Source organism: Protopterus annectens, chromosome 6.part0, assembly GCF_019279795.1.
Source record: "Protopterus annectens isolate FY-2018-M chromosome 6.part0, PAN1.0, whole genome shotgun sequence".
Lineage (NCBI taxonomy): Eukaryota > Metazoa > Chordata > Ceratodontiformes > Protopteridae > Protopterus > Protopterus annectens.
The window spans coordinates 1,744,487,745-1,744,512,990 of NC_056737.1; the positions used below are offsets into that span (position 1 = coordinate 1,744,487,745).

Sequence of the window (25,246 nt, forward strand, 5' to 3'; positions counted from 1 at the left end):
TACAGATGCTTAGAGATGCTTTTGATTATTGGAGAGAATATGGTAATTGTTGAATGAAGGAAATAATAATATTATAAGAATATTATAACTGAAGATAATATAAGTGGAGAATTTTCCTTAGTGTCTTATTGCTTATTTACATTGTCACATTTATCCTTCATGTACATGAACATTCATTTTTAAAGGTTTAAAAAGGGCCCCATCTATTAATCCATCTTATTTCCATATTATTATATCCATTATTATTTTTCATTTTGAAATTCCTATGTGATTGTATTCTGTCTATAATGGAAGACAGAGCAAGTACTGTGTTGTTGTGTTGTTTAGTGTGTGTGTGTTGTTTATATCATATGTTTCAAAATAAGCTAGGGTGCTTTCGCTGATTCTGATCCTTATCAAAATCTATGGCAACTGCAGTTCAGACTGGTGATATATTTGGCACATGCTCTTGCTCTGCTTTTTGAGAGGCCACTTAGGCAGGCCAATGAGGATCAGATCGCACCAGGCACCTAAAGCGCGAACAAGCGATAAGCAAACATTATATAAAAACACATACTAAACAACACTACAAGCTTTTCCAATTCATTATTATAGACAGAATACAATCACATAGAATTTTTCAAAATGGGTTGGCATAATAGACTAAATAATATGGAACAAAGTTAATATTAGAACAGCCATAAAAAATATGAGACCAGTCAGCATTAGTGGAGAGATGATGTCTCCAACATAACTTGCTGTTTGAAAGGTTCATTTTTGAGAGTTACTCAGGTGTCAAAAAGGATCTGTGTAGAAATTTCCAATGAAAAATCCTCCAGAATTGTGAGTAAGAAGTTAGTTTAACTGAAAATAAATTGTTTGTTTTATCTTCCATTGATAATGATACTTGAAACCCTTTAGTTAGGTATTGCCAGTAAGAATCTTTAGGAGCTGTCTTATACACATTTAAAGTATTATATAGATATGATAATTAATTCTTTACATTGATATTATTATATAGAATTCCAAAAATCCAGTTTATAATTTTTGGTACGGTTTTGAAGAATGAGTTATGTATTATTCTGCACAGATCCTTAGTGTATGCTGTGACATTCTGAAGAACCAACCAGTCATTAGGGGACAGGTCATAGGGTGACAATATACTTTGTGTGTTCAAAGCTTGCTGCATTTCGATACATTGCAACCAACAAATAGGTTATTATTTCCCATAAACCAAAAATCTCTCTATGTGTTTTATCAGGGAAATATCTTGTAGTAGAAAATGGTATTAAAATCTATGCCAAAGTTTTATATCTAAATTTATGTTAATGAATTTTCTAAACACATCAAAAATATTCTTTATTAGTGTTAGTTTAATTTTGTTGTACTATACTGTAAATTTAAACTTAAATAGTGACATATCTTGTTATCTTTGTCAGTTACCAAAGCATTGCACACAAGTTATACTATCTTCCTGACAAAATCCCTGCTCTCCAGGATCTGATTCAACCTTATACTACTGCTAGACCATTAAGATTTACTAACCAGAACCTCATAAATGTCATCAAATATAAAAATGATGATGGTAAGTCTAACTTTGGTGCACTATTGCAAGAGCATGGAATTCACTACCTAGCCAGATAACTTCTAATAACTCTACTATACAGTTTCTCTTGAAAACCCACTATTCTAACAACTGGTTATGCTTCTGTTACTCCCCAGGATAAGACATAAACAATGTATAAAAAGATAAAAATGAGAGTACTGGTAACTTATTCCAGCTCTCTGGTAAAACTGCTATTTAGATCATTCCTTAAAATATGTCATCATTATAGTTATTTTAGTATAGGCCAAGGACCTGTTTATCAGATACTCAACAAACACTATCTCTGGCCAGTAACAATTGCCAAGTCATATTTTTATCATAAAATTATAATGTTTGATTATTAGCTCTTTTCTGTGAAGCTACTAGTCAAAAAGTATGGAAGGCTCTGAAACCTTGCACTACCAGGCTATTTTCTGCCGCTTTGAACCATGTCCCAGTGACTGCACAAAAGTCTGTATTCTCGAGTGTGAGGACAGCTTGGAGGGAGTGTAGTTTTTTGTTTAGACTCTTGGCATTGAGTAGTAACAACTTGAGGATCAGTTGAGTTGATTTTGCTATGTCAGTAGGTTTGTCAATTTGGCATTGCCTAAAAAAGGCAGCATGGGGGTAGATAAAGTTTTAGCCAGTATTCAAAATTCTAGAGGGAGAGGTGCAGACCATCCTTGGAAAAGAAATACAATCTGGTAACTATGTTCTTCCAAGCTTGCAAATATTGGCTTGCTTTAGAATGACACCAGAAAGATAGCCAGTTGTTGAAATCAATAATTTTTTTGCTTTTATTGTGGCATCATCCTCAGCGATGGTAATGTGCTGCGTAATGCTATGCTCATACCATCCTGACACAAATAGTCTGAAAGCTCCATAATGTCTCTCTTCATATAGTCTGGGGAGGTGCATCTCAGGTCATTTACACCTTCATGAACTATGATGGAATCATACTGGTACCTGTGGCATAATGACTTGCGTGCAGGTGTGACTTGGTGGATCTGGCTCCAGATAGGTAATGTAACCATTATCTTCTCTTGTTTAGCCTGGTTAGAGGTGCATCAGTATATCTTACAATGGAGTCCCCTATTATGAGAATCCTGGAAAGTGCGTTTGCTTGCCTTAGGGGCTTAGTGCTTGGAGCTCCACTGAGGCTGACAAAGTATGTGATGTTAGATGTTGTTTTTAATGAGTGCCTTTGAGCTTGCTGCAGAGTAGGTTTGACAACAGGTGATCTAGGCCATCTTTGTTGTTTAGGAATATTGCTATTAAGTGTCTCAGTGGGTCTGTTTCTAAATTTTGAAGTTTCAAAACTTCGAACTTCTTATGGTCGAGACCATAAGATCAAAGTTTTGAAACTTCAAACGTTCAAATGGAAATCGCTGTACAGTGCAGAGTGGTATATTTTCCAGTTTCCTTGCTGAAGTGTGATCTTGGAGTTGGTATATTTAATTACAAGGTGGGTGTGGGGGATGCAGGGGGGCATTTCGAACTTTCAAAACTTCTATCTTGTGGTCCTGACCATAAGAAATTCGGACTTTTGAAACTTCGAAATTTAGAAGTAGACCTGCCTCAGCATACATTAGTCTATGTCTGCGTTGTATACTATGTGAGGTGGGTGTTGTGTATTTGGTTTTGACAACCTGATGTGCACTTGTATGCGAGAGTTTCACCTGCAGTGTCATTGTATAAGTACATCTCTGGCATGCCGTGTCTGCTTCTTTAAGGATTAAGTGGTTGTTAGTAAACATGAGACAATTTCTACATTGTCTCAAGCTGCCCAAATCCCCCAAGTTGGTTACAAAGAAGTTATGAAATTGCATATCTAAACTGTCCAGTCCTTTGATATGTGAGTTACAAGGGGCTGATGGATTGGGGTTAGAAAGCTATTAAGGGTGCTTTATTGGAGCAGATTATGCTAAACAATACTAAATTCTACTCACTTTAAAGTTTACACAACATTGAATTCACCTAAATCTGTAGATACGGCCAGTTGACTCCCAACTAGCAGCTCTAAACTTATTGGTGCACAAAGTATCTGCACTATATTGCTGCTTTACAGGGTACAGTTTTATGAACCATTTTTTCTAGGTGTTTGGGGCACTGCTAACCCAAGCAAATGTGCAAAATTTCTATCAGCACAGAAAAAAAAACAGAAAACTAACTAATGAGCTCTCTGGCCAGTAAAATGACTAGACTGTGAGTGCTTTTGTGGATTTTCCAACTCAGATAAACCAGGCAAACATCTCTTGCCACATGATGAATAAACCTAGTCCTCCTAATGTAAAAAACACAGTAGAAGAGACCTACAAGTGCAGTGGTACCACAAACTCGTAAAGCAACCAGCTGGAAATCCCTTTCTGAATGCAATTTCCAAACAGTGTTACAGCAGTGACAGTGCAAGCAAGAACATTTTTGTGTAACTGTAACCAAAACAAAAATAATTCTTTCTCAGGGATCACATACATTATTTTGTAAATATTGCAAGTTTTTACATAGACTGAGGTTTCTCTGAAAGGAAAGGAAAAGCTACCCTTGTGATGGTTAGTATAAATGAGAGATGACAAATTCTGTGAGAAGAACAGCAGAGGAAAGACCATCATCTGTTATTTTATTTCTATCTTGATAAGAAGCTTGCTCAGTCACAAAGAAGGCAAATGGAGGTGAACAAAATCAAACCCTGTATCCTTAAGCAATAGTAAGCAGTTTGTAACAATTCATTTATTTAATACTCTGCATTGGCTGTCAAACATCTTAAGAAAAAGCAAGAGAGGAAATGAGTAAACATGGAAATATATGTAAGTGGACGAAGGCCGTGTTCCAGTAATGATTAACTGTGCTTCACTATTTCAGTGCCAAACAATAATAATGCATCTGCTGTTAATAATAAAGTATAAAATATTACTCAATAAATTAAATGAAGGACAGACTTATAAAATATGTATTGGAGACTTTGTTCCTAGGCATCTACTGAAAATGGGCCTGGATAGAATAGACAAATCAGTTATCAAAACAAAAATAAGTTAAGTCATAGACACTGGCTGTGTAAAGCTTGATTTTTGGAGCAGATCACACATATGGTAAATGTTTTGAATACAGTACATTAGAGCTGTGCAGAATGTACTTTTGGAACAGGCTGTCTTCAGCTTTTTTTTCTTAATAAAAAATTACAATGCACAACTCTGAAGTTATTAATTGATGGTGTTGGGTTATGTGCTGTGCTTAGTTATTTAAATTTGTTTTCAGTGGGTTCTGTCATTTTCTGCACTTTTCCTGTTTTTTTTTCTTCTGAATCTGAAGTAAATACTATTTTAACCGAATTGACTTTACAGTCTGCACTGCTCTTCAAGTGGTTTCTGTGCTGTTAAGTTGATTACTAAGTGTTGCTGCATTTATTTTCTGTTTTAGTCACTTTGGAAAGCATCAACAGTTTGTCCACGTGTGTGAGTCACCTAGAGCTTGTGGTGGTTAGACGCAGTGAGAGTGGAAGTAATTCCTGGGAAGATAAACATTGTTGGTTAGAGTTTTATATGATTTTCATTGGTTCTTTTATTTACCATGCTTAATTTGTATTGCATGGACCTGTGTTTAGAACAATGAGTCTGCAAGTTGTACTCCACTGATGCAGGTACCTTCAATGCCTAATATAACCCAACTCACCCAAATCTTTTCAGTAATTAGACTCCCGCTATGTTCAGATGTGCGCAGCGTAGTACTTTGAAAGTAGCTTGCAGTAGCACCAAATGGCACTGCAATTTAGCCTACAGCTGCTACAAATAGCTTAACTCTACTGTTTTTAGCAACCTTTTCCACAGCTGCTACAAAAAGCTCCATATTACTGTTAAATAAAGCTCTGAAGTTGTGCTGTCACAGTGGTATATATACACAAGTTACACATTCACACTGGACAAAATGAAACGGTAACCTACTTGCTTTCTCTTTGTTGCCCAGTCTTATAGTGAAAGATATCCTAAAGTCATACAGCATCTGCCTTATGCCCCAAGATAATGAACACCTACTAAATGCAAGTAACTCTGTTAGTGAGATGTGCAAGTAATTAAGAGATATGAATGCCTTGCTCTCACAAAAAAAACAAAAAATTAAACACAGACTATGAGTATTGCATTAATACACTACACATTACTCACCCAAGCCTCACACACATAATGTAATGTCATATGCTGACATTGTAAAGAAATCCTGATCTAACCCTCCTAAAGCCATAAGAATTAAGTCTCAGCAGAAAAAAATCAGAATCAAACAGCATAGCAATATAGCATATTTAACAAAGATTCAGCAGTGGATAAATACTCTCAATTCCAGTACATCAGGCCATGTTTTAGTGCTTGAAGACTCCATAGTGAGGAACACAGACTCTGCACACTGGACAAAGACAGGGTGACAGTGAGTTGTCCATCAGGTGTCAGGATCCCAAATGTCTTGGACACTTGCCCAAGACAAATATGACTACGAACAATAATATGACAGTTGGACTTGTGGGGGTGAATGACTTGGGATGTCTAACTTAAGACTGCTTAGAGTGACATGTCTGAGCTCTTTCTGTGTTTATGTTCATGCCATGATGTCACAAATGCAGGCAAGATCTTAATACTGAGCAGAATCGTCCCTTCTCCATGAATGATGCCCAGCTAAACTCTATAGACTGGCATTTCTGAAACACATCCCTATATGATGCTGTCCTTCATTTGAATCATACTTCTCTCTCCATCCTTGACTACTTACACCTCTCAGAAAAGTAGGAATCAAAACAACCCACACCCCTTGGCTGTCAAAATATGCACTCACTCTTATGAAAAAAAGAGACAGCACTTGGTAATAACAGAATAAAACTAAATCACCTTCTCTTATCCAAACTTATAAACAACTAAGTAATCTGGGACAAAAACACATCAATACAGATAAGAAAAAATTCTGCATCTATGCCCAACTCACCCATAAGTCTATCCCCCAAAAATTCTGGCACTCTATTAATAAGATCCTACACCCAGGCAACCCTTTTGCCCCAAACCTTACCCCAACAAAACCACCCCTTGAAACTGCCACACTTCTAAATTCATACTTCATTGACTTTATTCACAAACTCACCCACAATGGTTAGAACAATAAAGACACACCCCCACATCCCGACATCTTATATCAAATCTCTCTTGCTTAAGCAGAAGCCATGTTCCCCCTCTTCTGACAACCCCTCCCCTTTCTTAAACTAGTGTCTCACTCAATAGCCTACTCCGTCTGCATCCTGATCAATAGATCTAGTCAAGAATCCACCATCCCAGATGTATGGAAATCATTCTTTATCACTGCATTACACAATGGACCCAACAGTGATGATCCATCCAACTACAGACCTATTGCTATCCTCTCTCCACTATCTAAACTCCTTGAAAAATCCATTCACAGACAGCTTCTTAAGTACCTTCTACATAATAACCTCCTAACCCCGATGCAACATGGCTTCAGACCCCAACATAGTACATCTACTGCCCAACTGGCCTTTACTCAAACTGTTGCCGAAGCCATGGACAAAAATGTATTGGTTTCTTGCCTCTTTGTTGACCTTTCTAAAGCATTCAATATGGTATCACACTCCAAACTTCTCGCCAAAGTCTCACAACTCAACTTATGTCCCTCTACTATTAAATGGTTCACTAGGTATCTCACTAATAGACAACAATCAGTAAGATGGCATGATACCTGCTCCCCTTACTTACCATTCTAAACTAGGGTGCCTCAAGGCTTGATTCTTGGCCCTCTACTCTTTAATATTTTCACAAACCAATTGCATACTTCCTGTACAGCATCCTTCCTGACACAAAATGTGGATGTCTCTACCCTTAATACCTGTTCTAACAGTTCCTCTAATCTTCTGTCTACTATTTAACATAGCTTCCTATCTGTAGAAAAATGTCTAACTAACAACTAATTAATTATAAAACCCCAAAAAAACAAAGCTACTACTCTTTTTTTCCAAAAACCCTCACTGACTTCAAATCAACCTTCACCATTTCTTCAGTCGACAATGCCATAATACAACCTGACCCAAATATTAAACTTCTTGGTTTTATTATAGATGACCAATTAAAACATGATACCCATATACAGCAGTGTATTAAAAAGACCAATCAAAAACTTGGCCTACTCTACAGACATAAAAAGTTCCTAGCCCCAGACTCTAGGCAGAAACTAGCTCAGGCCTTCCTCCTTCCATGTGTACTTTATGCTTCCCCTATATTTTCACATCTACAGTCTACTCTTCTGCCTAAACTCTGTCAATCATACTATAGTGTTGCAAGATTGCTAGTAACCAACCCTACAAATCTCATCACTGCCATGTACTAAAACAACTTCAGTGGCTTGACTTCCTCTAGAACCTGCTTCACTCCCAGCTGCAAATGACTCATACTCTACTCTTAAAACCCCTTCCCTATCCTGGTATATCTTAGCCCAGTTAAAGGAAATATATTCTTGACTTGGTACTTACAAATTCAGTCTCATCATGCACAAGTCCTCTAGTAAGAGCCTTTATAATTAAGTCAGATCATAAGCCACTAAACTTTTCCCTCAGTCTGTTGTAAACCTCCTGAAACTAATATGTGAGAATTCAAAGACTTCAAGCTCACAAATCTCCTCATATTCTAAGATAAAGTCTTAAAATTCAGTTATAAAAATATCAGCAAAGACTTTGCCTCAACAGATGGATTCAGCAATGAGCTTAGTATCCACATAAATAAATGAATCAAAGCGGCAGTCCTGTCTAAATCCAACTATAAAATGAAATTTAAAAGCAAACCATTCTGATGGACATATCTATACTAAAGGAAAAAAAATCATCGGAGTATGCAGAAGATCTTAAGGACCTCCAAGTCAAAACGATAGTAAGAATTTGATTAAGAATTTAAAAAAAAAAACTTCTAGCTCTGCTAAGACAACCCATAAACTCAGGTTGGCATCTGAAGCCAAGGAATGTTACAAATCCTTCATTAGTTATGCCAGGAAACTGAGAAACAACATTCAGCAAAGTATAAAACTCACACTAGATGAAAAAACCTAATAAGCCCCAGAGGACATTGCCAATACCAATTGCAAATAAATTTAGGACACACTTCATTCCTGAAAAACTGTCCAGAACTCCACAATCTCTGTAGTTGTTAATCTTTACAAAAGAACATATGCTGAAAGTGCTGTCCAAGACTAAGAACACTTCCTTCATGGACCAGATAATATACCTGACAATTTGATAAATAGTACCAGAAATGCCCTGGTGAAATGTGTACATAAACTATTTAACCTGGAGACAGGCTCCATCCTGAAAGTGTGAAAGCATAAAGTACTTGTGATGCCACTCCATAAAGGTGGCTGTACAAACCAACCCCGGAAGCAATAGCTCCATCAGCCTGATGAGTCTCATTTGAAAGGCTATGGAGCACATCATAAAAAACTTCTACAAGACATGCCTGTATGAAACCTCTACATAACTTACTTAAAATGAGCCTGGTGATAGGCTCCTTGCCATAAGTATGGCATAAAGCACCAAAAACAAACAAACCAGGTGGGTGAAAGTTGCAACAATCCAAAAAAATAAATAAAATGAAAAAAAGCAAGTAAGGCAACCAAACACAGCCAAAGTACATCTGTTTATTAAAAGTGGCTAGCGCTTTTGTGCAAAAACTCTGCACTTCTTCAGATCAAGTAAATAACTGTAAACAGTTAACATTTAAATAATATAAACAATAAACACCTAATTAAAATAAATATCAATGAGCAAGCACATGGGCCTTAAGTAATGGCATTAAAGGTATATAACCATTCAAGCTTGAGGCTCTATGTGCAGAAAAGTTAATAATCCATTTAATCACATTTAACTCCACCCTATTAACATCACCACCTCTCAAATCTAACAAAACTGTCTGAAGTAAAAAAAACTAAAGCTATCTCCTTTAAATTCCTGTATATGCTTATAAAGTGCATATAACCTATATGTTCCAAAATGCACTCCTTAAAAGGGCGACAAGTCTTCCCAATATAAAAACATGAACAATTTGTGCACCATGACAAGTATACCAAATAAGAACTTGTACAATCAGCATAAAAATTAGGAATAGCTTTAAAACCAATAATAGGATGAACAAGAACTTTTTCTTCTGAAATATACTTACATGAGCTACAAACACTACATGGATAGGTACCCAATCTAACTGAGGAATGACCAGTACTTGTCCTCTGATGACCATAGCAAAGTTACCTCTTCAATGATTTGCTGTTCTTAAAATTGAATGTAGGCCATGGGTCAACTATCTCCTTAATATCATTATCAGCTAATAATATAGGCCAGTTTTTATGGACAATACTACATATTCGATCCACATCACTGTTAAAAGTATTAACTCGCTTATATCTCACAGTGCATCTATCTGAGTAAAAAGCTTTAGCCCTATCCCCACGTGCAGTCATCAGATCACCCATAGATGACACAACTTCTCTATTGGTATAGACTCTAGCTCTAAAGTCATCATGTAGCTGAGTTAAAGCTTGTCTAAATGACCCATTGTCTTGTAACCTTGTCATTGTATGTAACCTAGAAACCCTATATGCTTGACCCTTAACCACATTACAAACATATGTGGCCAGGAGTTATACTGGTCTAGTGCAAAAGATTAGTCTAATGACAAGTTTTCCTGAACAGCCAGGGCTCTATAGACCAAATCAATCATATCCAATGATACATGTTTAGTAAACTTAGAAAAGTAGTGGTCTTACTTAAATATGATATAAATTTATCCAATTCATCGACAGAGCTATCCCATAAAAGAAAAATGTCATCCACAAACCTCTTATAAAATTTAATACACAAAGCAAACTCATGTGGGCCAAACACAAACTCCTCCTCCCAGTGTGCCCTAATCAGATTGGCGTAGCTATTGGCACAAGCCATGCACATAGCTACACTTATCTTTTGCCAAAAGATGGAATCTTCATACATAAAAACATTATTCTCAAGAATTAACTATAATAAAATAGAAATTAAAATAAGCCTATCACAAGAATAGGAACTATACTTCATCAAAATCAGCCTAATTGCATCAATTCCCTCTTCTTTGAGTATAACTGTAAATAATGTAGAAACATCAAGAGTAAAAGCAGAGACCCAGAAACATCTTTATGACCCACTGTTTCAAATAAAGCTCCTAAAAATGCTCTGTTTTCTAAGCACAAACGGAACTTTTTCAACCACTGGTCCCAATTTACTCTGTACAAAAATAGATAAAGGCTCTGTTAATCAGCTTTTACCAGAAATTATTCATCTAAAGGCCATGAATATATGGTATTAAAGGAAACTCAACCAAAAAATATATACAACTCATAATCAATCATTTTACACATTAAATCATTGTATAAATCATCATATACTCACTGAATCATTTTATCTACATCTAAACGTGTAACAATTAAGAAGGTAGATTCATCATTAAGCCTTTCATCATACTATCAACATAAAACATTCTTTCAGATCTGTATAGTACTATTACATTTAAGATCATTAGGCACTTATCTCTCATCTAAGGTTAAATTATAGAACTGTATTTTGGAACATATAGGTTATATTCCTAATAAAGACCCTACTAGTGCACTTTATAAGCATATACAGGAAGTTAAAGGACATAGCTTTAGCTTTTTTTGTACTTCAGCTGATTTTGTTAGATTTGAGAGGTGGTGATGTCAATAATAGGGTAGAGTTAAATGAGATTAAATGTATTATTAACTTTTCTGCACATAGAGCCCCAGGCTTGAATGGTTATATACTTTATTAAAGCCCATTTCTGATGAGTTTTTTTTTACGAAAGCGCTAAATCCTTTGTATATGGACATTAAATTTTAATCTTATATACGAGCATTGCTTGGTTGTTTTTCCTGGACTGTATAGCCACCTTTCATTGGATTTTCAGTGTTTGATTTGTTTTCTTTCTGTGGTTCTTGAATGGTTATATACCTTTAAAGCCAGTGCTTAAGGTCTGTGTGCTTGCTCATTGATATTATTTATTTTAATTAGGTGTTTAGTGTTTCTATTATTTAAATGTTAACTGTTTAAACCAGCCCCAGAAACAATGGGCCCATCAGCCTGATAAGTTTCATTTACAATGCTATGGAGCACATTATGAAAACCTAGTATAAGGCATGCCTTGGTGAAACCTCTGCAAATTACAGACTTGGGAATATGGATTAATAATTTTGTCAAGAAATATTTCTATAGGTGCAGCTGATTGTCAAGAGAATATCATCCAGATCAAAAGAGGTTGTTGTCCTTTGAGATGTGCCTCACCAGATCTAACAAACAGTTGGAAAGAAACTAGAGGTTACTAAGAAATGAGATTATAAGCTTATCATCCCTTATCTACTGGCTAACAGTAGAAGCAATGTCCCTCTTTTGTGTGTCTTATTGGCTCCTCTGAGGGGTCCTATACATTGTATTCCAAGCAGTCATGGACCATAGTCCAGGATCTCTTGAGCTTCATAAATCAAATGGTGATGTCCCCACACTGGCCTAGTAATCAAGGACCCGGAACTCTCACTACTGACCCTGGAGAGGGATGTGTACTTGGAATACAAATGGATACACTCAGTATTTCCAGATGCAGACCTCTCTGCATCAAGCACAATTTCCCTTAAAAGCACACAGGGAACACACTCAGCCCGGAGTCTAGATTTCTCTATATCTGTCTCCCTCCAGGTCCCCAATAAGACTCCCCACTGGTACAACTGTAGGGTTATGTCCTCAGCCGAGTGTCCAAGGCAAGTCCTCCAGCATCCTCTCGGTGATCCCAGCGCTTCGTGTCCCCACCCCAAGTAGCAGAGACACACTCTTTGAGATTTAATTTTCAGAGACACACGCACACACACACACACACACACACACACACACACACACACACACACACACACACACACACACACACACACACACACACACACACACACACACACACACACACACACACACACACACACACACACACACACACACACACACACACACACACACACACACACACCTGGGAAAAGCTGGCACAGATCACCTGCTCTACCAACTTTGTCCAGACTGTAATTTAGATTCACTGCCACCAGTCAGTTACTATAAGGCTCTTGAAAGTATCCAATTATGTTGAGTGAAGTTAATATTAATACAAATGGTAATGATAACAAAATGGCAAAGCTTTCAGGAGTGGCCAGAATTATCACAAATAAATATTTGCAGATAGTCTCAAAGCTTAAATATTTTCTAAAAAGGACCATCCCCAATGAAAAGGTTAAATATATTTAATAATAAATAATGAAAGAACAAGAAAATGCTAAATATATATTTACAGTAAACCACATAGTTCAAATCAAAGGAAATATTGAAAATAGCATTAATGGACAGAGTCATATAAATAAAGAAAAAAATCCTAAACTAAGCTTTAGTATATTCCTGACTGAATCCAGGAGAATTACTTAATAACTTACTTGATAGAGTAAGGCACGATGAAATATGTGAGCAGTTTTTCTAGTCAGGTTCCCCAAAACAGAATACTCAGTACTCAGAGATTATTTATTTATTTATTTATTTAACATTTGTAACTGGGAAAAGTCTGACTGATCTAGCAAATAGCCTTTTATCAGCAGAGGCCCAGGTGGAAAAGCTCCAGAAACATTATACAATAAAAACAATTTACAGATACAATAGCTTATTTGCTTATATTTATAACAGTATGCAAGTTTAAAATATTTATACATAATTATTAATAATACAGCCTATGTGAGAAATTGAAATATAAAACAGTCATTAAAGTATTAATACTTTATAGACATTCACTAATTTTAAAAGATGATTTAGGGGAGGGATATAGGGAGAGACAGGTTACTGCCTATAAAATATAATATCCAAGATAGCTTGCAGAATGACCTCATCTGGTCACTTGACTCTAAGTTCTCACAATATCCCCATTTAAAGCTAAGACAGGAATTTAGCATAGATGGCTACAATACACATCTAGCTGTTTATGGCAGTGCCTGGGGCTTCCCCTCTTTTTACTGAGTTAATGAACAAAAGCTTATTGCAGACCCACTGTCTCCAGTCCTATTCAACACTGTGGAGTGCTGTTTTAATGGTTTAACAGCTCATTTATAATTCCCTTATTTGTCTTAAAGTAGGCCAGCTGCTGTCCCAATATCCTTTATTAAAACATATAAATTTAGTTCAGTTACAGTAATACATGTACATTTATTTTCATTCCAGCAGGGTGCACTGTTGATACATGTTAATACCAGCAAACCTCACCAATAAATTTTCAGCACAAGCATATGTACAAATCAGTTTGATATATGAATGATATATAGTTATTTACAAAATTCCAGCTAGGTGTGCTGGCACAAGTCATACATCCACTGCCCTACTTCCCATGGGATGCCTGGCAGTACCTCCTCTCATCACACAGACAGTCCCACAAATACCAGAAGGAAACATGCAAACCTGTTTTACCAGCTTAATAAAACAAGGTAGAGAGACAGGTTCATTATTCAACATCTTCCTCCTGTATGAAATAGTTTCCCCCTGCAGACAAAGCAGTGAAATAAGCTGTCTTTTTTCATACAAGACCTGGGCAGTTGGATAGGTATTCATAAATTCGCCTTTGGCATGACTGATAATCTTCCTTGTGAAGGAAGATATATCCTTGAGTGATAACTGGCAAAGAATAATGATCACAAGACTAAATAGCCTTGAATTTTGTAGAATTCCTGTTCTGCCTGTGAAACATCACCTACCACTAACGTATACTAAAATTTCGACTTCAAGTTAATTTTAGTGCAATTCAGCCAAGCCACTTCAATAAAAAGAAGAAACTGAACAACGAATAAACAACAATGCCTAAACAAATTAAATAAACAGCAAATAAAGCAACATAAATCTGCAATCATAATGCCTGGAAGTAGCAGCAGAACAACTACAATGAAAGAAGCACTTTGCAGGTAACAAGGATAAAAATTATTACATAACATTAAAATTTAGTGACAACTAAAATAGATGTCACAGCAGTTGCATGATTTTACAGTAGAAAAAAACAAATAGCAGCAAACAGCCAAGTAATAATGATGGATAAGAGCTGGTAGCATAATGTAACTTCAAAGCTCGAAACTGTAAGCAAGTCATTCCAATATTACAGACTCCACATGTCCATACAGAGCTGCAAGTGGCTCTGAACCATCATATATTCAATACATTCTAGCAGGGATAACATTAAAAATATTAAAAGTGTAAGAAATAGGTTCATAGGTAGTTACTAGGCTTGTGGTCTAGGGGATCACTGAGGAGCCTAGCCCAAATTCCGAGATATCCCCATGTACTGTCATACATCAAGAACTATAGCTCACAGCCTTAAACTTGTGTGCCAAATGACCAGCTCTCAAATAAATTCTCAGCAGATTTTAAACAAAATGAACAAAAGTGTAGCAGAGATCAACTACCTTACTGTTTGTTATTGCAAATAGCTTGCTTTTGATGACAGTAAAAAAAGAAGTTGATTCCCAATTAGAGATTGAGATGGTAGAATCTTTTATAAAGAAAAAGGTTGTTGTTTCATAAATTCTGTAACATTTCAATTGTATATTGCTTCAGTGTTGTGTTGTCTAAATGTGATTTAGAAAGTAAAATAATATTAACAGATGATAAGGTGCCTGATGGTAGAAACCACTAGAATTTTTGCACTGGCTGACTGAGAGAAATGTGATGAAGCTATGAGGAGCACACAGCTCCTAAAATTGGTGTTTTTGAACTTGGAGCTTATGTAGAGACTGTATCTTCATTACTGTCAAACAGGTCACACACGGTATAATGTTTTGAGTCTCTCACCTCTTTTCTTCATTTGAGGGAACTAAGGGTTTCTGCCCAGAATGTTGAGATTTCGTAAGTGAGTGAAATGGAACGGGAATGTTGTCACTTTAACAGGCAGTAACAGTATATGCCAGCAATCAGTGGAGGTTAACAAACGTCTCCTGGTGTGGACAATTTTGACTCCTGTACTCCATTTTGAAGGTATCCAGCTGTGAAGTTGTAACCCTGTGGGAGTAAGAAAACATCTTCTGCAGAATGACTGATTGTTAATGTGCAGAGTTGTATTTTTTAATAAGTAAAATTCTAGTCATGTTACTACACTGGCTAAATTTCATTTAAATCCCACTATTTATGAGCTATATTTTAGAAAGTAAACTTTGCATGGGCACTGTGCATGGATAGAACATGTATGTATTTATGGTGCATTGTTGGTGTTACTGGTTAGAAACTCTGTGTACTGTCAGTGAGTGTTGGGTATAATCGTTATTTTTTATCCCTTCTCTCGTTGCAGCCGTCCAGCACTGATCAGCCAGTGAAGCATGTAGACCCTCCGGTAAGTGCTCATTTACACATTTGCATTCTAACTACCTGGGGCATTTCATGAGAAGACCAGTTTTCTGGCTGTAATTTCAAATAAATAAGTGACAAGTAATGTTTATGTAACAAAACACTTTATAGAGTCCCATAGCTTACCAAGTACCTTTATTAGAATAATTTCTTTTTCATGTAAAATTTCTTTAGATTTGTGACTTTAACAGACTGTATTAAGAGGATGTTTACCTCTATATAGGTGAATTAGTTTTCTCTTATTACTGCTGTGAAGTATAGCCAAGTTGGTATCTTTTATATTCGTATAGTAATGCATCACCTGTGCGTACGAGCAGAAGTGTCAGCATGACCGTGAACTTTCTCACCCTGAACTAAAGGCCTGCAAGATGCAAGGGTTGATTTGCTCTTTGATGAGCAAGTGTTACTATTTCTTCACAGACACCAACCATTGCGAGTGCAGTGGTTCCATGTGTGTAACACCATTAATGATCACTACAGAGTATAATTGCAGACCATAAAAAGTAATAGTTCCAGGATATTTAGAGGGTAGATAGGCAGAGTTTGGTTCTGCACTGTCACAGTTCTTGTTCTCAAAGTTCTGATAAATAGCCAGTTCTATATTCTAATCTTCAGTTTTCCTCAAGAAGGTGCAGTCTTTAGGCAATGCTATTTTTGCACATCAACAATTTACAGAGTTTGATTCTCAGTAAGGGCAGATAGCCTAGTACTCACCTAGGGACCTATGAGTTGACTGGTACCTATAACCAAGCACGTGGCTTAGTTTGTTGCTGTTTGCAATTGAGACATTAGTTAATTTCTGTTCTAGAACATTTTAATTCTAAGGATTGTATATATGTATGCATGTATGTATGTATTTATTTAATTTTAACTTGTCTAATAGTGGGTAAGAGCAAATAAAGATGGAAGTAGCTATTCACAGGAACCTACCAGGAAGAGGAGACAGAAGTTTAATTTCTGACTTAAAGTAAGCTTTTGGAAGGGGTACAGAAAAGACCATTTTAGAAGACTCCTGGGATTTTTTAAAGGGAATTAAAACTGACCAGTGCTTTGACAATACTATTTTTGTCACAATTGATATTAAAGACTTGTTCACTGTTATACCCCAGGACTTAGGATTAGCCTGGTTGGAAGAAGCCTTACTAGATAAGGCCTGTCCATCTACGGACCAGTTGCCAGTTATTTTACAACTGATGGAAATGATATTAAAAAACAACTTCATTTTTTATGGGGGGGAATTTTTTCATCAAATCAAGGGCGTAGCCATGAGGGCAAATTGTGCCCCCACATACGCCAATATATTTTTAGCTTGGTGGGAGTAAAAATATGTTTTAAAGTCTGTATATAGTAACTGTTAGTCCCACTATCAAAGATTTTTAGATGATATAGCTATTTTTTGGATTGATACTGTGGAGAAGTTACATGAATTTTTTAACTATTTGGACACCACTACGCCGTTTTTGGAATTTACCAGTTCTATCAACATGGACAGACTTGATTTTTTGGATGTGAGTCTAATTAAAACTGTGTAGGGCATTAAGTCTAAAATATTTCATAAAGACACGTTTTCAAATTCTTATCTTCATTTTTCGAGTGCCCACCCTTTCATACAGAAAAAAAAACATTTACAAAGGTCAGCTAATTCGAGCATCCAGAATGACTACCCAGGATGCAGATTTTTCATTGGAGTGTGACTTTATTGAAAGCTTACTTTTTCAAAGGGGTTACCTGAGGGACTTACTGGTGGACAGGCATACCTATGTAACTAATTTACGCCATACTAGGTACCACCCATTGTTGGGTAAAGAACTGGACACAAGTCAACATGTATTAAGTAAAGTCAACCCCTCAGCTTACTCTAAAGCTCTTACCTTAGATTTTAATTTGGACTCCAAAATGGTAGTGGACATAATAACAAAGGAATGGAATAGGTTCACTTCATTGACGGATCTCAAAGATATTGACAAGGGACCCCTGAAGATCAGTTACAAGAGGGGAAAAAATTTGAAAGACTTCTTGGAGGGTGGGAGTAAACTGAAGCCTGCACATACCACTAAGAGAAAAAGTACTTTTAAATGTGGAGTATGTACACAGTGCACTTTTATTTCTAACATTGATTGGGTATTTTTAAAAAGTAGGAATAAATGGGTGTATGGTAAATGTTTTAGTAATTGTAACTCTAGTGGGCTAGTATACTTAGCTGTGTGCAAGACTTGTGAAGCCTTTTATGTGGGCAAGACTGAAAGAAAGTTGAAAATACATATATATGAACATATGTACGATGTTAAGAAATGTAATGTTAAAAATACTCTGTATAAACATTCTTTGGACTGCCCAAAGGCAAGTTTTGAGTTTTTTGTTTTAGAGGTTGCTATTCAGGGTGTGAGGGGGGTGCATGGGAGACTATCCTTGAGTATAGGGAATTATTGTGGCAGATTACCCTAGATGCAAGCAGGACCCCTGGGTTAAATGAGAACATCTCAATAGCACCTCTACTAAAACTCAGGTCTGCCAAGCAAAAAACTACTTTGGAAATAAATACAATTACTTACACCTTTTCAATACACATATGCTTTTTACTTAAGTATAAATATGTACTTTTATTAATTATATTAGTTGCTCAATAAGTTTACACCAACACTATTGAAATATTTTATTGACATTATATGAGTGATTGCATGAACAGCTTTTACATTTCTATCATTGTTTTTAGGGTGTAATTAGTATGTTCTGACACTAGCATTTGGAATTTTTAAAATGTCTTTTTAAATTGTATACTGTTATTTTATTGGTTATTTTTTGATTAGGGGAACTATTTAATGGGCCTTTGCTATGTAATTTATTATTCTGATGAAGTTCTTGTGAACGAAAACGTATTTGGAGTGTTATCAGCATTTTTGGTGTTTTGCTTATCCACTACTTGTGCCATTAAACCTTGAAGAAATTGTGAACCTAAGTGCTTCCTTCCAGCCTGTTTCCTTTTGTTATTGGTGGTCACCGTGGTTGGAATCCTCGCTTTTCACTACTTAAGCTCTTGGAAGACAATACAACTGTAATAATTTACTACAGCCAAAAGCATGCATCCAGGCAGCAATGGGAAACAATGAAACCATGTTTGCACAGTGCCTAAGTGATGCTTCAGTATATTTTGGCACAAACTCTCAGTGTCGTAATGTAAACAATAATGCCAAAATAATCAAGGACAAGTGAGGAACATAAGAGCAGCTTGATTAGGCAAGCCGGTACCCATTAGTAAAATGATATATGTCCATCCAGTCCAGAGCCAAGAAAGGCTTTGTTTAGAAATGAAAACCGAAGCCAGGAGAAAATGAGCTGTTAGAAGAAATGACCACACAAAGACTCTTTGGAAAGATATGTTCAAAGAGAACATATAGCATAAAAAATATATTTTTCCATGCCCCACACACACACACACACACACACACACACACACACACACACACACACACACACACACACACACACACACGCACACACACGCACACACACACACACACACACGCACACATACACACACGCACACATACAACAACATATATATGTTAGAACAGAATAAGGAAAAAAGAACAGTCTGAGTCAAAAATTGTTGCTAAGGCATGTAGTTTATGCCACAATTAATATGTTCCATTATACATATTCCATCAAAAAGAAAAACAAGCATTTAACTATGTCCAATGTTAATTTGAACAGGGGTGGTTTGCTACAGTGGTGGAAAACAGTATATTTATTTTCAGCACCTACAAACAAAGGCCTGTTATGTTCATGACTGACATACTGCACAGGGCAAGGTACAGTGGTGTCATATGAAAGGCATTATATTCAAATTCAATGTCCAGTACAATTTTAAGTAACCACAAAATTAGTCATCTTCATTTATTTTACAAGTATCATTCATGATATAAACTGTTAAAATGTTTGGTAAGAAACACTTCTTTAAAACCTGCAAATGTACTTGCCTACTGGGTATCCCCTAATGCTAACCATGGTTGATTGATATTATGTTATCCACAACTATATTAAATGTATTAACCGAGGGGAAAAAAGCAGAAAACAAAAGCACATGTTGATTTTTTTCTGCAGGCCTTTTACATTTATATATTTATATAAAATGCATTTATTGGAGTAGAGCACTGATCATTCGTGGCCAATTTCTTTTGCAGCCACAGAATACAAAGAATATCATGAAAATATCCACCTGTAAAATACCATTATCAGCTAACAAAAATGTAGAGTATCCACATTTATTATATACATTATTTATAGTAAATAAAGACACATCTGATGCAGAAATGAGGTGTTTGTGAAATAACTACAAATGTATGTTGTTTAGGTGGGAATGATAGGATAGCTGAGTGAAATGAAGGATGATAAATGGAGTTTGTGAGTGTATGGAAGGAAATAGTATATTTAGCAAAATATTATGGAGTGAGAAGTGTAGATTGGTCCAAGAGAACCTGTCATATAAGGGACAGTAAGAGCGTTATTAGTAAGAGAAAGAGAGTGATGTAGCTCTTGTTACATGATATGGCTGAATGAGAGGCAATGATATTTAGCTGTTGAAACAAGGTGGGTCTTTATTTGACATTTAAATTTTGTGTAAGATGAGACATCTTTTATTTATGGGTGAATACTTTTCCTTTTGGATCTAATATAGAGAAGCTATGATCTGTACAGTAGAGTTTAGTTTTTGAGGGTTACACTTTTGGGGCAGTACAGTTGTATTTTCTGAGGCTGTGAGAATAAGATTGGCTAATTAGTTTAGCTGCTTGGGAAGAGAGAAGGTCTAGTTGACTAGGAGTTTGAATGGCTAGAATCTCAGTAGGTCAAATCTTTGTTGAACAGGGAGCCATTTTGCTTTTTCCAGTAATTTACAACTGTGTTCATCTTTAGTGGACTAGGTAATAAATCTGCAAATTTTATTGGTTGTTGTTTGAGTACATGTGGAGTTTGTTCCTGATAATGAGGCTTTGAAAGGGATGTCATATTAAAGTTAGGAAGTTAGAATGTCTTTTCCTATGGCTGTTCTGGAGAGTCTGGATAGAAAGGATATCTTATTGACCAAAATAGGAGATCGTTAACTTTTTTCCTTGTGTAATTCAAGTGGATGAAGAACTCAATGGGGGGGTGTCAAGCCAGTTAGCACGGTATACAGAAGATGTATTTTTTATGAGATTGTTGCTCTGGTCATATGTTTTTTGTTATTTTTTAGTTTCTTTTTGAAGCCAAAATTAAGTTTTGGTTTTGTTAGCATTGAGAATGAGGCTTTTGTTGGAGATCCAGGTCTGGAGGTTGGGTACTAAGTTGTACGTGAGAAATAGTACTGCATTATCTGAAAAGAGAAGGAAAGATAATGCAGGTGAATGGGAGGCTACTTTATTGATGGAAAATAGCAGAGGAGTAAGTATGGGACCTTTTGATACTCTTTTTTTGAAGACAGACTGATTGAGAAATCGCGGTACGAATTTTGACACACCAGTAAGTATGAAGGGCTTGTCATATTTCCTTAAGAGTTCCTAAAGCCTGCAGGCTGGCAACAAATGGAGACAGAACAAACTGCAAACCTATATTAACAGACAGCAATACATGACCAGATGTTACTGACTACCTAAATATTCAGCTGCAGCAAGGATTAAATGGAAGAAGCCCTCAACTGCCCTACAGTTAAGTGAATGAAGTGGCTCACTATATTCAGTTGTAAGTAGAAGGCCCTCAGTAAAAACAGTGATAAATGCAGGAAACTACAGTCCCACCCAGTACTTTGAAGCCAAGAGTATGAAATTAGCTATTGTTTGTTTTAACTAAACTAAAACTTAAAGTAAATATAGCAGGCCTAAACCTAATTTAAACGATGGCAATATACAAACAAAATCCACTTAGTTTTTCACAGTGAAGAGAAACTCAGTAAACCATCTCTCAGCACTGTAAAGCACTGTCCAGACAATTAAATTCCTTATGTACTATTCAAACACCTGCCTAAAGGGAAAATGTATAATAGAACAACAGGTGGAGAGTTAATAAGAAAAACTCAACAAAACAGTAGACAGTTTAGGTAGACATAGATAGAATGTGTCCTTCCTCACACCAGAATCAGAAAGCTCAACAATCAGACCCATAAATCAGCAACAGTAGGCCCCAAGTCACTCACGTGCTGTCTAATCTAACTCCAGATGAAACAAGCACACCAGTCAGCACAGCAGGTACAATCTAAAGTTAAACAAAAGTAGTACACAAGCAGAATCTGCTTAGACCAGATGAACTCCAAGAAACTCAGTAATAGGTTCATAGATTCATAGGTGTTTACTAGGCTAATGACCACAAGGGCCTTTTTAAGCCTAGCCATGCATCCCAAATCTCTGACAAGTTCTGATACCCTTGATAAGTGTAGCCATGGGCCTGGGAGATGAACCATTTAGAGGTTACCTGTGTCCGTTAGAGACATAGGTGCAAAACCAGGGATGAATTTTTCACAACTCAGCTCTATAAAGCCAAAATTAATGTGTTAGTAGTTGTAGTGTCTGATAAAACCTGTTGAAATAATCCTCAAAAATGTATTCAATACATAAAATATAGATGCAAATCAGTTAGTCTATATCCAGTGAGAGTCACTGCACATCATAGAAGTGGGATGGCTATCTAAATTGTATAGCTTTATTTGGCTTCCCAGTGGACATCAGAACAAGGGTCTTAGTGCATTTTTTTCTAAGAGCATTCCTAAGTATATTCCAAAACCGCTTAGTTAAATGAAATTCTTATATCCAGAGAGATTTTGCCCTAAGTGCAAAACATTTCTCCCAAGTTTAGTGATGACCATGGAAACTGGTGGGCAGACGGAGAGGGTACTCGGCCCTTCTTTGGTTGGGTTAGAGTTATGGTCACATTTGTAGTGGCTCCTAATGAAGTGTGGGGTAGCAGCAAGAACACTAAAGTTAGATGTATGATAAAGGGCAAGAAGGGAGAAGTCATGAGTTGCACACTCTTGGATAAAAAATAAGGCATGTGTTTCAGTGTTTGTAGCCTGCTGCCTGCCTGTTCAACAACCGTGCAATAACTCAGCAGTCGTACTCCCTGATTTGAAGACCATTCGCTCTCGTTACTGCATGTGGATCACATACTGCCTGTGCTGAAGACCAGATTCCTTACAGGGAGTACTTTCTACTTCAATGGCTGATGAACCAGTGGGGAAGCTGGAGAACAGTGCAAGTGAGCCATGACTGGGTCCTCAACTTACTGGTTCTGTGTGTGATTTTTGCAGACCAAGAAAAGATCAGTAAACTGAAAAGAAAATACATTCATAGAGTACATGTAAAACAGTTAAATTACAGTGCTGTGAATGTATAGATGACAAAAAAAGAGAATTTTGTGCATGCTGTGAAATCCAAATGCATTGCTACTACCATTTAATCATTATGCTGGTTAATATGAAAATATGCAATTTCACTAACTGTTCTTTAAAAATGACACGAGTCTTGAATGGCATTTGTGTGGACAAGGATCTTTAAAATCTGTGGCTGTATGCTATATCATATAGATGTTTTAAATTAATAAAAATTTAAAGGAATGCATAAATGGTGGTTCTCAGTGCACTTGGCTCTTCAAAGAAGCAGAAATGCTGAGGTGCCTAGGGATTGCCAATTTCCATATTTAGTCATTGTAGTTATTTTCTAATGTGCCATGAATGCATTGCATAAGTATTGTGGTAATCATTTCCTTTGATAATGATTTCATAGTGTACATACTCTAGTAACACTGTGTTATGAATTATTACAACAGAGATAAATATACAGAGCTTGGTGTGCTGTGAGTTTTACTATGTGAGGCTAAAGAAACTAGAAGTTTGCTCATAGATTTTAAACACTGTGTTTATGTTTGTGTGTGTGTGTGTGTGTGTGTGTGTGTGTGTGTGTGTGTGTGTGTGTGTGTGTGTGTGTGTCGTGTGCTCTTGTGTGTGTGTTTGCCTGTTGTTAAGCAGTTTCCTTCAGAAGGGCAGTGAGTCACGATATTATCTTATCAGTTTTGAGTTGTGTTGCAAGAATTTGTGGTAATGCAACCAGAAAAGTTGCTGAGTTCCAGCAAACAGGTTTTCAGAAACAAAATCAGAGCTTGGCAAGCCTCAGCAGGCACACTTATCAAGGTCTGAATAACCTGAAAAGAATGTTGAACACACTTACCATGAAATAAGTAGATCAAATAGATCAAGTGAAATCACAGATTTGTCCCAGTGTTAGAATGCATGTGATAAAACTGGGAGTTGATAACACGCTATAATGCTGTGCTGTTTCAATGCAAACAGACTAGCCCGTGATTTTACTATGCTCGACATATACTCATTTTTTTTGTGGCCAAGAAACACATACACACAAACATGCACACACTTGCTCTAGTTTATTATTGCTGTCAGTTTAACTATATTTTAGAAAACACTTCAGTCTTTTCTTTCTTCCATTTCTGACTTGTCTCATTCCCCAAATCATGAGCATATATCACAGCTTACTAAATCTTACCCTCTCTGAGCTTATTTCATCTGCTGCACATTTGCCAACTCATTGCTAATTTCCTCTCTGCCTGTTTTGCATTCCTTACATTTATAAACATGCTTTTCCCCAGCTTGACAGAAGACCTCCTTTATTAAGGCCTTCACCCTCTCTAGTGTTGCCTCTTAACTGAACCTCTCACGTTTTTCATCTGTGCTATACCATCATATTCTTAAATTAACCCCAGCTTCATACATAGTGATATGAGTAACAGTGTTGGATTTCATTGTAGTTATAGAGTCGTGGGTCACTGAGCCAAGTCTAGGCAAACAGCTCCTGCCATTAACTGTTATATAAGTGTGTAATATAAGAGAACCTTTTTCATGGTCTTCTGCTGTAAAGTCTAAAGGGCAGTAGTGCTCTGTGGTGCAGCCCGAGCTGCCATTCTCCTTTTAATTAGGGCATTAGAAGTCCACACACTGATGGTTCCCCAGATGGCATTGATTCATCATGTGTAGCCATAAGAAGGGTCTCTGTACACGAGACCTTCCCACACTGTCTTACTACAAGCTGCACTACTAGATGAACGTGAAAGCATCAAATGTTATAGTGCAAATTACATGTGTACAGTTATGCACATAAATCTAGATTATAAATGTGACGTTTACATCGTATTATGTGCCCTCTGTCCAGTATGGCAGAACAGAGCAGTCAGAAATGGCACAGTCATCC

At 36.6% G+C, this 25,246-nt stretch overlaps 1 protein-coding gene across 8 annotated transcripts in view; it reads left to right on the forward strand.

Moving 5' to 3' along the window:
• Window positions 1–25,246, forward strand: part of TNS1 (tensin 1) — a 2,530,757-nt gene that overhangs the window by 1,233,653 nt on the left and 1,271,858 nt on the right. For all 8 annotated transcript variants that reach the window (XM_044075133.1, XM_044075132.1, XM_044075134.1 and 5 more), the window contains one exon: window positions 15,967–16,008. In XM_044075133.1, coding sequence (XP_043931068.1) covers window positions 15,967–16,008 — 42 coding nt within the window. The remainder of the gene's footprint in view (window positions 1–15,966; window positions 16,009–25,246) is intronic.